The 12,870-nt window shown below is 40.0% G+C and overlaps 1 protein-coding gene across 1 annotated transcript in view; it reads right to left on the reverse strand.

Moving 5' to 3' along the window:
* Positions 1 to 12,870, reverse strand: part of NXPE3 (neurexophilin and PC-esterase domain family member 3) — a 79,691-nt gene that overhangs the window by 20,043 nt on the left and 46,778 nt on the right. Inside the window, exons 3-4 of the mRNA XM_081086426.1 lie at positions 10,233 to 10,987; positions 5,165 to 5,238 (exon numbers count right to left, since the gene is read on the reverse strand). Of these exons, the coding sequence (XP_080942552.1) occupies positions 5,165 to 5,238; positions 10,233 to 10,987 (829 nt within the window). The remainder of the gene's footprint in view (positions 1 to 5,164; positions 5,239 to 10,232; positions 10,988 to 12,870) is intronic.

Consider the following 12,870-nt stretch of genomic DNA (forward strand, 5'->3'; position numbering starts at 1 on the left):
TATGCTGCTCTAAAAAGGAAGGAACTCTTACCATTTGCAACGTCATGGATGGAACTGGAGAGCATTATGCTAAGTGAAATAAGCCAGTCAATGAAGGAAACATACCACATGATCTCACTCATTCATGGATAATAGAGACCATTATAAACTTTTGAACAATAATAGATACAGAGGCAGAGCTGCCTCAAACAGATTGTCAAACTGCAGCGGGAAGGCCGGGGAGGGTTGGGGGGCAGGAGGTAGGGGGGTAAGAGATCAACTGAAGGACTTGTATGCATGCATATAAGCATAACCAATGGACATAAGACACTGGGGAATAGGGGAGGCTGGGGGACTGTCTAGGGCGGGGGGGAAAAAAAGGACACATATGTAATACCCTTTGTAATACTTTAACCAATAAAAAAAATAAATAAATAAATAAATAAAAAAACCTCCCAGCAAACAAAAGCCCTGGTTCACGGATTAGTAAAATTAAAACATCCATACTACCCAAAGCAATCTATAGATTCAATGAAATCCCTATTAAAATACCAACGGCATATTTCAAGAAATACAACAAACACTCCAAAAATATATATGGAATCAAAAAAGACCCCAAATAGCTGTAGCAATGTTGAGAAGGAACAACAAAGTTGGAGGGATCTCAATAACAGATATGAAGTTATACTACAAAGCGAATGCAATCAAAATAGCCTGGTGCTGGCACAAGAACAGGCATATAGGTTAATGGAACAGAACAGAGAACCCAGAAATTGACCAAAGACATTATGCTCAATTAATATTTGACAAAGGAGGCAAGAACATACAATGAAGTAAAGACAGTCTCTTCAATAAATTGTGTTGGCAAAATTGGACAGATACTTGCAAAAAAATGAAACTAGACCACCAACTTACACCATACACAAAAATAAACTAAAAATGGATAAAAGACTTAAATGTAAGCCATGAAACCATAAAAGTCCTAGAACAAACCATAGGCAGCAAAATCTCAGACATCTCTCATAGCAATATGCTTGGGGATACATCTCCTAGGGCAAAGGAAACTAAGGAGAAAATAAACAAATGGGGCTACATCAAAATAAAAAGCTTCTGCACAGCAAAAGAAACCATCAACATAATGAAAAGGGAGCCCCACTGTATGGGAGAACATATCTGGCAAGATACATCTGATAAAAAGTTAATATCCAAATATAAAAGGAACTCACACAACTTAACAAAAGGAAGACACACAATCCAATTTAAAAATGGGCAAAGGACCTAAATAGTGTGACACTTCTCCAAAGTGGACATACAGATGGCCAAGAGATATGAAAAAATGCTCAAAATCACTGATCACCAGAGAGATGCAAATTAAAATGGCAATGAGGTAACATCTCACACCTGTCAGAATGGCTATCATCGACAAATCAACAAATGACAAGTGCTGGCGAGGATGTGGAGTAAAGTGAACCCTAGTACACTGCTGGTGGGAATGCAGACAAGTGTAGCCACTGTGGACAACAGTATGGAGTTACCTCAAAAAATTAAATATGGAACTCCCAATTTGACCCAGTGATCCCACTTTTAGTAATATAAGCTAAGAAACCCAGAACACCAATGAGAAAAAATGCACCCCTAGGTTCATAGCAGCACAATTTACAATAGCTAAGATCTGGAAACAGCCCAAGTGCCCATCAGTAGATGAGTGAATAAAAAAACTGTGATACATTTACACCACAGCAGTACAAAAAAAGAAGGATCTCTTACCCTTTGAGACAGCATGGAGGGACCTGGACAGTATCATGCTAAGTGAAATAAGCCAGTCAGAGAAAGATATGTATCATATGATCTCACTCATATATGGAATCTAATGAACAAAATAAACTGATGAACAAAATAGATCCAGAAATACAGAAGCATGGAACAGACTAATCCCAGAGAGAAGGCGGGTGTGGGTGGGTGGGTGGGAAGAGATCAACCAAAAAACTTGTATGCATATGTGCATAACCCATGGACACAGACAATAGGTGGTGAAGGCATGGGGTGGGGTACGGGGAGGGGCTAGAAGGGGTCAATGGGGGATAAAAGGGGACATATGTAATACTTTCAACAATAAAGATAGACAGATAGATAGGTAGGTAGATAGATAGATAGATAGATAGATAGATAGATAGATAGATAGATAGATAGATAGGTAGGTAGGTAGGTAGATAGATAGATAGATAGATAGATAGATAGATAGATAGATAGATAGATGGATAGATACATGGATGGATGGATGGATGGATGGATGGATGGATGGATGGATGGATGGATCGATCAATCAATCAATAAGAAGAAAGCACGTCACAGAGGGACTTGCCAAAGTTTCTCAGACAGCCGAGGAAACAGGCAGTGGTAGAGGAGATACTGTTTACAGGTGTACTTTATGTTACTGACACAGTTGTGGCAGTGGGCTTCCTTCCCCCAAAACGGGATGTTAGTTGGATTTTGTATGTAGGATATGAGCCCTTTGATGTCCTAAGTTGATTGGACCTGCACCTTGGTTTCATTATCTATAAAGTGAGTAAGCTCCTAGTTATTTTAAAGGGTTGTGAAAATCCAATACTATAATAGTGTGGTGGCACATTTTTTAATAGTAAAAGGTTCTACGGGAGTGCGGGAAATATTCTCTATATTCTAAACATTCTTTATCTTATTAGTTTTCTATTGCTGTGCAACACAGCAGCACCAATTTAGTGGTTTAAAAACAAGGGGCACTTATTACCCCACAGTCCTGCAGGTGAAGGGTGGGGTGTGGCATAGTTGGGCTCCCTGCTCGGCCTCACAGACTGCCCTCAGGGTATCAGCAGGGCTGTGCTCCTGTCTGAAGCCTCCGGAAAAGAGCCAGCTTCCAAGCTCATTCACGTTGGCCTAATTCAGTTCTTTGAGGTTATAAGGAATTTACTTGCTCTTACTTTCCCTGTGACCGAGTTTCTCCTTTCCTGCTCTGCCATTCCTCCTCAGCCAGGAATGCCCTTCAGCTCCTAGGAGCTGCCCACATTCCTGGCCACGTGGCCTCCTTCATCTTTAAAGACAGAAACCAAGAATCTCTCTCACATGGAATCCTCACACTTTCAATCTTTTATCAGGAAAAAACTGGCCCCTGTTTAGGGCTTATCTGATTAGGTCAGATTTACCCAGGATTATCGCTTTTGAAAGTCAATTTTGTCATATAATCGAAGGGATTAATAAGAGCATGGATCACCGGGAGTCACTTCAGAATTTGGCCAGGTTACAAAGATATGTAAAAATGCAAAACTATATGATGTGTGTGTGCTCTATTATGTATAAGGTATATTTCAATAGATAAAGAAAAACAGTAAAGAGCTATAAAGATGTTAATATTTATTCTGCTACTATTAGATCTAGTCCTATCCTAAACGGTCAGTAAACTGCTCAAAAACTATGAGCTCCAGTTTAGTTGTTGGTAAAGTTAGAAGCCATCAAGGTTCCTAAGCCATGAGCTTAAGATAGTCTGGGGACCTCAGGCAGTTCTTATTAAAATTCAACAGTAATAGGGACACTGGGAAAGCCTGTCAGAAACCAGATGCTTGCCCTTGATAAGGCAGTGTAGTCTAATTAAAAGTGTAGTGTGCTGCTTTGCTTTTGCCTGGAGTTATACCCATGCATGGGGCTAGCACTGGCAATCTCAAATCCACCAAACTCTAAGTGTGCACATTAGAATAATTTTACCTTGTAGGAAAATCATTTAACTAATTTTAATATATAAAGAGGTGATATGCAAATAAAGCCGGGACACCGTAACGGGACAGGAGGTTGTGTGCACAGGTGAAGCCTGGAGCGGAGACCGAGATAGAGATGGGGCCTGCCCGAGCTGGCAGGGCAGCTCCAGCGGCAGGAGCGGACACAGGCAGGGGGGCCGAGGCGGAAGTCAGGCGTCCCAGTCGCCCGTGGTGGCAGTCCGCAGGGTGCCTCCTCACATGGGGGGCGGGGAGGTGGGGCACCCCCTCGTGAGCGATTTCAATCCTGCACTGGGCCTCTAGTACATAAATAACAAAATTTCAAAGGAGAAAAGAACCCTTCCAAAATATTGGGTTCATAAGTGAAATAATAAAAGGAGAAACTCTTTTTGTGAACTCTTCTAAGATCAGGACAAAAAAAAAATACAAGATGGGCCTGAAATATCTTGTTGTACCTGGGAAGGAAATCATCAAAAAACACACACAAAAAAATGATAAGAGCATGTCAAAAGGACACAGAAGCCAAACCAAAAAAGTTCCCGATTGCCAAAATATTTTGAACAAAAAAATATTGAACTGAATTATAACCCAAAGAGTGAAATAATCATGAGTTTATATTGACAAATCAATGCGAAAGAAGGAAAAATACCAATTAACAAATGTCTTAAGAATGAGATATATAGCACTCATTAGAACACCACAGAAATAACTGCCACATGCAAGATCTACTGATGAATCTAAAGTCAGTGGGTGAAAGTGTAGGCAGAAACAGAATGTGTATGTAGTCTCTGCATTAGTTTCCTGTGGATGCTGTAATAAATTACCACAAATTCAGTGGCTTAAAACACCATAAGTTATTCTCTTTCAGTTTTGGAGGCCAGATGTTCAAAACCAAGGTGTCAGCAGATTCACGCTCTCTCTGGAAGATGTGGCTATTGAGCATGTGTGACTCAGGAATTAATTTTTTTTTTAAAGAACTCATGGACATGGACAAGTGTGGTGAGTGTGTGTTGGGGGGGAGGTGGAGGAGAGTATAGAGGGGATAAGTGGAAAAAAATAAAATTAAGTAAAAAATTAAATTTAAAAAGAATTAATTTTAAATTTTTATTTAATTTTAATTAATTTACATTTAAATAGCCACATATGGCTAATACCTACCATAATGGACAGAACAGTTCTAAAGGCTCTTAAGAAGCCAAAGAGAGAAGGGAGTGGGGAAAAGACAACTTTTACATGAGTATAAATAGCAAAAGCCAAGATTATGCACATAAGGTCTAACTGATTTATTTGAATCTAACAGCTCTTTCAGTATTTTCTATTGTGCTCAGAAGTAACCATGCCACATTAAAGGGAGGGAAGGGCTTTGTAACATCAGTGAAACTACAGAGCTTCAACCCACGTAGCAAGAAAAGCAACAAATCATAGAGCTCATTCCTTTTTACCTTTTATTCTCCTGGGAACTACAGTCACCCAATCAGGTCCGCTGGAGTTGATTGGCATTTTTATATTGACACCACTTTAAGAGGAATAAAAAGAGTACAGACTTAGATTCAGGAATAGTTTATTTTCCAATATGTATCTTTATTTACAAATGAAAACTGGATATGATTTCATAGAGGCTCATTAAGATGAAATAGTCTCATAAATATTAATCAACACAATTAATCATTAGTAACTAGGTCTCCAGAAATAAACAGGTCTTATAATCTGGATAGGAATTAAATAGATTAATTTTTCACTGCTTAGCTCTTAACCCAAACTTCCAAAATGACAAATTCTGGTCTGAACTGCTTACTACCCTCAGACTCAGAGAAGGCTCACGCTGAAGAGAATATCTGTATTGTCACTACCCAGTCCCTAGTTCTCAGGCTGCAAGCCTGTGCAGCAGTTAAGTCACATGCCAGATTCCTTCGGCCTTGCCCAGAACTGAGATGAGTCCTACTGTAGACTCTTGGCCCCAGACATGTGCTCATGCAGTACTTTGTTCATCATTACTATGGCTCTTCAGGGTCTGTTCCCCTTACTAAAACATGAGCTCTTTGAAGACACGGATTGTGTCTCCCTAACCTTTTGTTTTCAGTACCTACTAGCACAGGCCCTGGACTAGAGTTTGTGCTTAGAAAATATTTGGTGGAGGGCTGTGTGAAAAGTGGGAGAGACTAGAGCCCAAGAGAAAAATATTGAAAACCAGGTGAATTCTTCCAGAAACTTGGTCACAATAATTAGGTCTTTTACACTTAAGCCAAAAACAAATTTAAAAAAATAAAATGCTGCCTTGACCGGTTTGGCTCAGTGGATAGAGCATCAGCCTGCGGACCGAAGGATCCAGGTTCAATTCTGGTCAAGGGCATGTACCTTGGTGGCAGGCACATCCCCAGTGGGGGGTATGCAGGAGGCAGCTGATCGATGTTTCTCTCTCATGGATGTTTCTAACTATTCCTCTCCCTTCCTCTCTATAAAAAAATCAATAAAGTATATTTAAAATAAAATAAAATGCTAACTTTCCAAACTCTTGATATGGGAACTTGCAGTAATGATTTTTTGTTTCATCAAAAGTCAATTCAAGCCGAAACCGGTTTGGCTCAGTGGATAGAGCGTCGGCCTGCGGACTGAAAGGTCCCAGGTTCGATTCCGGTCAAGGGCATGTACCTGGGTTGTGGGCACATCCCCAGTAGGAGATGTGCAGGAGGCAGCTGATTGATGTTTCTCTCTCATCGATGTTTCTAACTCTCTATCTCTCTCCCTTCCTCTCTGTAAAAAATCAATAAAATATATTAAAAAAAAAAAAGTCAATTCAAAAGAGATTTGTTCTTCCATAATGCCTAAACTTTACTATATGCCAGGCACTCCTAGATGTCAGGTACAGTGGGGCCTTGACTTACGAGTTTAATTCGTTCCGTGAAGGAGCTCGTAACTCAAATTACTCGTATGTCAAATCATAAAGTGAACGAGTGAGACACGTGATGCTGGGCTGATGTTGTGGCGTTCACTGTGACTTTCGCTGCGCCAACTAGCGGTGGGGTATCTGAAGCTGGCCTGTAACCCGAATTTTAGCTCGCAACTCAAAGCAAAAAATCGGCCGAGGGACGCTCGTATCTCGAAAAACTCATTAGTCGGAACACTCGTAAGTCAAGGCCCCACTGTATATAATAGTAAACAAACTCCACAGCATCTCCTCCTTTATGGAAATGACATTTAATGGGGGAGAGAGGCAAAATAACAATTAAGGAAGTATAGGGGGTTACATTAGAGAATAACAAAATTTCATAGGTTAAATAATTGACACTTAAGAGAGCACACAACTTTTAAAAGGGCACACATAAACTGCGCTCATGAATTTAGAAGTTTAAGGGAAGGAAACAAAGAAAACTTTACCTCTGCAATTTTCCTGTAAAAATGTTTAACTCACTCTAGTCATGGAGAAACAATAGAGCAGCAAATCCAAATTAAGGGACATTCTACAAAATAGTGAGATCAAAATTCTTAACACTGTAAAAAACAAATAAACTGGAGACCTCTTCTGGATTAAAGGAGATTAAAGAGATAATTAAACACATTGTGTGTAAACATTGACTCAATTAGTTAAAATAAAAAAGGTAGCTATGAAGCATATTATTGGGACAACTACAGAAACTTGGATATGGGCTACATATTAAATAATATCATATCAATGATAAATGTCCAAAGTATGATAACTGTGTTATGGTTATATGTTGGAGAAATTCCATGTTCCTAGAGATGCATACTCATGGGGTTCAGTGCCATGATGTTTTCCACTTACTCTCAAATGGTCTGGGTAGAAAATTATACACAGACACACACATATACACACACACACAGAGGGAAAGAGATGGATAGCATTTGTGGTAAAACATTAACAATGGTGAATCTAAGTTAAAGATATAAGGGTGCTCATTGTTATTATTCTAGCAGAGTTTTTAATGATTTGAAGTTTTTTTTAATACAAAGTAAAAAAGAAAATGATTATAAATCATGCTAAAATAAAGGGAAGCTTTGTATGTGATAATTTCATTTTTTCAAAAGGTTTTCCTTTGTATTAATAGTATCTTCTAAGCAAAGTATTGTTGTTGTTTTCCAAAACCAATACTTTTTTTCCTTAAGAGTGAAAAACAAGCATTAGATCACCTTATTTATCCATTATTTAAGAACCCTGAGAACAAGATTAAGCTTCTTAATCCTTTCTGAATTAAGCAACATTATGAGCCACCAAGAAAAGAAGTAAAAATGGGTATCAGCTCACCATTTTCAGGCCATAAGTTCAAAACAGTATACACAAAGATCTTTCAAGTGATCAATTTCAATCTTTCTCTTTCAGTTAGCCTGGTGCAAAGTTTTAGAGTTTTAACAGAGTAAACAATGCAAAACATAAAATTGGTATCAGGACTCTGTCAAATATTCGGCTTCTAAAAACTTATGTCACCTCAAATAGTTTTTCCAGCAAAATTCCAGGTAAGTAGAATTTCTCTTTTTTAAAAATATATTTTTATTGATTTCAGAGAGGAAGGGAGAGGGAGAGAGACAGGAACATCAATGATGAGAAAGAATCATTGATCGGCTGTCTCCTGCATACCCCCACTGGGGATCGAGCCCGCAACCCAGGCATATGCCCTTGACCGGAATCGAACCCTGGACCCTTCAGTCCACAGGCTGATGCTCTAACCACTGAGCCAAATCCGCTAGGGCAAGTAGAATTTCTTAATAATTCTACTACAAAGTGCCACTAGCCAGCCTCATCCAGGATTTGCAAGAAAGGGCAGGGACAGAAATTATTTTATCCTGCTAGAGTCACAGCTGTTTTTGTGTTTGTTTGTTTGTCTTAGTGGTAGGATTTATGTTAGACATATTTTAAATTTGACACTAATTTCATTCTCTAACCTTTCTCTCACCTGGAATCCAAGTAAATTATTAGCTATGCTTTCTCCTCTGTTAGGCCACTAAGTAGACTGACAACACAACTCATAAATGAGCAGTTTTCATTCATAGACGAAAAGTGCACAGAAATAAAATAATTTGTTCATAGTCATCAATATATAGCATGCCTGAGATCGAACACAGGATTAGAACTAAAGCTAAAGTCCTTCTGCACGTCTCAAAGCCAGTACAATAAATACATTGAGTAGTGCTCCCTCTGCTGGCCTTCTAAAAGCATAGCATGAGTCCATCAACTGCGTGGATAAACTGTTAGGAGCAGAGCGGACTCCAGAAGCAGCTCCTGTAGACCATATCCCTTACGGTAAGAAATTTTACCACATTAAGTAATGACTGGACATAAATATATTTTTCAGGGTGCCCAATGTAATCAACAAAAATCTCTCTCTACCAAAGAATGTTTAAAAAGTATATGTTTCATTAAAAATTAAAAAAAAATTTGTTCTTTCAAATAATTGTACTTTTGACCATGTAGCTTTTATTAACTTTTTATATCTTAGAAATATTATTTTTTTTCAGCACTACATGGAATGTTGAAGAAAATAGAAAGTTTAATTCATACTAACGTGGATTCCATTCTGCACATTAGTACATATATTGATCATTATGCTAAAAGAGTTTTATACTTACATTCAAGAATATAAAACTGTTAACTTAAAATATATAGTTTGCTGTGGTATTTCCTGGCTTCCCATGCTCATCATTAAATTAACCCAGCAATGTTGCTAAATTCATAGTCTTCTTCCTATTAATAAATGTTTATATGATTTTAACCACTGATATGTCACTTAAAATTATTTTAGTTTAGCTCTGGCCAGTGGCTCAGTTGGTTGGAGCATCATCCCATACATTGAAAGGCTGCGGGTTCGATTCCTGGTCAAAACACATTTCTAAGTTGCAGGTTCAATCCAGGTAGGGGAGGCTGTGGGAGGCAACTGATCAATGTTTCCCTCTCACATTGATGTTTCTCTCTCTTTCTCTCTCTCCCCCCTTCCTCTCTCTAAAAATCAATTTATAAAGAACACATATCCTTGGGTGAAGATTTTTAAAAAGCTTAAAGAAGTTATTTGAGTTATTTTAGTTTACCAGACAGTGAAGCTAAAACACTGGCCTGACTATAAGACCTCTTATCAGCCCTGTGGGGTGATTTGTATATGTTGTTAATTAATGATCTTGCTTATAGAGCTACAGATGTGCTACATAGTTCTGAAATGAAACACAGATATGAGGGTAAAAAAAATGAAAATTCAAGGGTAAAAGGTCTTTAATTTGAACCGAAATAAACACTAAGCTTCACTTTTAAAAAAACAATCACAAAGCATAAATCTGTGTTGACTTTCTTATTCACCACCTCTCCTGAACTGGGCCAAGTCTAGAGGATGTAAGTAGCACATAATCAAAACAAGAAGCCTCCCAAGTGTGACAATGTCTCCTAAGAGGGACACAGACAGTGAAAAAAGACTGTAGATCCTCTCCCTCCCCCCCCCCCGTCCCCCCCCTCTCCCCCCCCCCCCCCCCGCTCCCTCCCCCCCCCCCCCCCCCAGGACAAGACGCATGTACCTCTGGAAGAAAGCGCTCTCGGCAGCGGTCAGGAGGCCCTTCTGGTAGCCGCCTTTGAAGTGGTTGATTCTGCTGCTGCAAGGAAGCTTCTTTGGTTTGAAGCAGAACCAGGGCTCGCCCGTGTACAGATCTGTAAAGTTACACAGGGGCAGGAGCCGAGGAAGACACACGTTGCACTCAGTAGTTTCAGAAATTCTTCCTGAACGAAAGAGACTCTTGAAATAGACCCTGTCTGGTTTCTCTTCCTGGAGGTGCTGAAGAACTCTGATCCCTTCGCTGGGGTGGACCAGAGAGACGGACACCGTAACTTTGCCGGGCCAGAGCAAAGTAAAGAAGACCTTGTAAAAGCCATTCTGGTAGTCCACCACTCTGCCCACAGCCCCTGCCTGCAGCTTCGGGGAGTGGATTCTGGCCTGCAGGTAGTCTCCACCATACTTCTTGGGCTGTCTCTGAAAATCCTGTACGTGAACCAGCACCTCTAGCTGGCTTCCCACCTTGAAGAAGTCTGCAGAGTTCAAGATGACAAAGTAGCTGGAAGAAGGGTCACTGCTCTTCACAAAGGGGACAGGGCCCACGTCAGGGATCTGCCTCTGTAGGGCGGTCAGCAAGGAGTCCTCCTCCGCGCGCTCCTGGCTGGAGAGAGTCTGGTGTTCGTAGCCGCAGTACGGGGTCCGGCTAGTCCCTATCACCTGAGAGGAAACAAACTGTCCGCTGCTGTCAATGAATGTGGCCGAGACAGTCTCACGGTCCAAATACTGAAAAGAAAAACACAAAATCAGAAACCATCACTGCAATAAATCTCCTTATATTCAACCAAATAAATCTCTACTTCCGTTAGAATTTTAATAAACCTACGTGGGAGGACACTGTTTCAAAAAGCAAAGCTCACTAGCTTTACAGGGCTATGTTATTGTAACATAGTGAAATCAAATAGGAACAGTCATAGAGGGATCCCCACACTTTTGTGCGATTTTACCTCCAGGAGCTCAATCAGGTTCAAAAGTAAATATTGGAGAAAAATACCCCCAGTTCTTCCAATAGACGTGAATAGGTATCATTCTGAAATGTACCGGAGCACTCTGTTCTTAGCAAGGCCTGACCTTAAGAGAAACTATTTTACCAGAGGCTAACCCACTGGGGTTTTATCAGAGCCTAACCGAACTAGGATGAGGGACATACCCAACTGCAGACCATTCTCGCCATTTTGTCCAACTTACGGCACGTGGGGAGGGCTAAGAAGCACTTTTAAGTTCACAGTCCAGAGGCACAGGCTCACTAACTGACTGAGACTTAATCACAGGATTCGAAAATGCTTCATCTCCCCCACACTTTACCACCACTCCACTAAAAGCCTATTTGTAGGAGCTTCCCCAGTACATCCTGTCCAGCTTTCAATAAAAAATTATGAGATATACTAAAAGGCAAAAAAAACACAGATTGGAAAGACATACCAAGCATGAGAAACAGATTCAGATACAGAAGGGATGCTGGAATAATCAAATCAGATACTCAAAGCAACAATGATTCATATGCTAAGGCAAGCATGTCAAACTTGCAGCCCCTGGGCCGCATGCCTTGTTTATTTGGCCCATGTTAGCCTTTGAGTTTGACCTGCTTGTGCTAGGGGCTCTACTGGAAAAAGCAGACAACATGCAAAAACAGATGGGCAATGTAAAAAGAAAAATGTACATTCCAAGAAAGAGTCAAAAAGAAATACTAGACAGAGCAGAGAGGATTTTTAGGGCAGGCAAAATACTCTGTATGACATTATAATGAATGATGCATGTCATTATCAGTTGTCCAAACTCACAGAATGTATAATACCAGGAGTGAACTCTAAGGTAAACAATAGACTTTGGATGATTATAATGTATCAATGTAGGTTCATTCTTGGTAAAAAAAAAAAAAATGATGATAATAATGGGGGAGGCTATGCATGTATGGGGGCAGGGAGCGTATGGGAAATATCTGTAATCTTTCTGTTGGGTAAACCCTGCCAGTTGGTTTTTCCTTTTTTGTAATACAAGAGCCTAACTTCAACTTTAATTGACCAGGCATTTTAAAGAGGCATCCACTTCAAAGATGGCTATCTAAACACACACACACACACACACACACACACACACACACACACAACTAGATAAAGAGCCAGGCAGCCCTGCCTCTCCCCGCCCCAGTCTTTGATTTAGATAACTGACTATTTAGGCCACTTCTTTTCCTCTTTCCACACTTTCAATTCTCACTCTTATGTTTTGCATTCACCAATAAAAAGTGCTAGACGCCAGGTCCCCACCCTTAACACCAATAAAAGTAGAACTCCAGGTCCACAGTCCCTCTCTTTCTCTACTCACAGCCTCACGGTAGGGGGCCTGACACACAATGTATCCCTCTCTCCTGGGACTTATGAGTAATAAACCTTGTTCTTTTTTCTAAGTTTCATGATGGTTATTGCTGTGTCCTGCAATCATAAGAACCACAAGGGCCAGTCCAGCCACAACACTGATTATCAAAAACTGAGACTGGCACAAAACACTTCCTCTCTATTTTGTTGCAAGCATAAAACTTCCCCAAGATATAATGTCTTTAAAATAAAAATTAAAAGAAATGCCAGAGCTCAAAAACACTATAAAGGGCTCAG

The sequence above is a fragment of the Myotis nattereri genome, assembly GCF_964212035.1.
Source record: "Myotis nattereri genome assembly, chromosome: 3".
Taxonomy (NCBI): Eukaryota; Metazoa; Chordata; class Mammalia; order Chiroptera; family Vespertilionidae; genus Myotis; species Myotis nattereri.